At 60.9% G+C, this 522-nt stretch overlaps 1 protein-coding gene across 1 annotated transcript in view; it reads right to left on the bottom strand.

Moving 5' to 3' along the window:
• Positions 1-86: 86 nt before the first annotated feature.
• The window catches only part of LOC119589302 (zinc finger and BTB domain-containing protein 7B-like), a 53,190-nt gene continuing 52,754 nt past the window's right edge, over positions 87-522 (bottom strand). The window contains exon 9 of the mRNA XM_037937925.1: positions 87-517. Within this exon, the coding sequence (XP_037793853.1) occupies positions 242-517 (276 nt within the window). The 3' untranslated portion in view covers positions 87-241. The remainder of the gene's footprint in view (positions 518-522) is intronic.

Consider the following 522-nt stretch of genomic DNA (forward strand, 5'->3'; position numbering starts at 1 on the left):
GCGACGCGCCGGCCTGTGCTCCTTCTCGCTTTCCTGTCTGTTCCGTTACATTCGCTCTGATTAAACAAACATGAATGAATATCTAATACTACGAGACAGGACCTTCCTAGCGAGGCAGAGACCACATGTATCCCTAAGTCTCGACTTGGCAGACCAGACAGTTTTCTGAGAACAGCATGACAGCGAGACTCCAGCTGACTGAAGCTCTCGGCTCCGCACCTTGCCGGGCCAGCGAGGCGCCCTACGGGTGGGCGTAGTTCGGGTGCTTGGAGGTGATGTGCGCGTGCAGGTGGATGGCGCCCGTGGTGCGGTAGGGGCACACGGGGCACCGGTGCGGCCGCTGTAGCTCCCCGAAGTGGCGGCTCTGAAGGTGGCGCTTCAGGTCGTGGCTGCGGTTGGTCTTGTAGTTGCACTGGGTGCACACGAAGGCGAAGCCGCCCGTGTGCTGCCGAACGTGCTCGCTCAGGAAGTACTTGCTGACGGCGCGCTTGTGGCAGATGGGGCACGTGAGGGATGACTCGC

The sequence above is a fragment of the Penaeus monodon genome, chromosome 25 (assembly GCF_015228065.2).
Source record: "Penaeus monodon isolate SGIC_2016 chromosome 25, NSTDA_Pmon_1, whole genome shotgun sequence".
NCBI lineage: Eukaryota > Metazoa > Arthropoda > Malacostraca > Decapoda > Penaeidae > Penaeus > Penaeus monodon.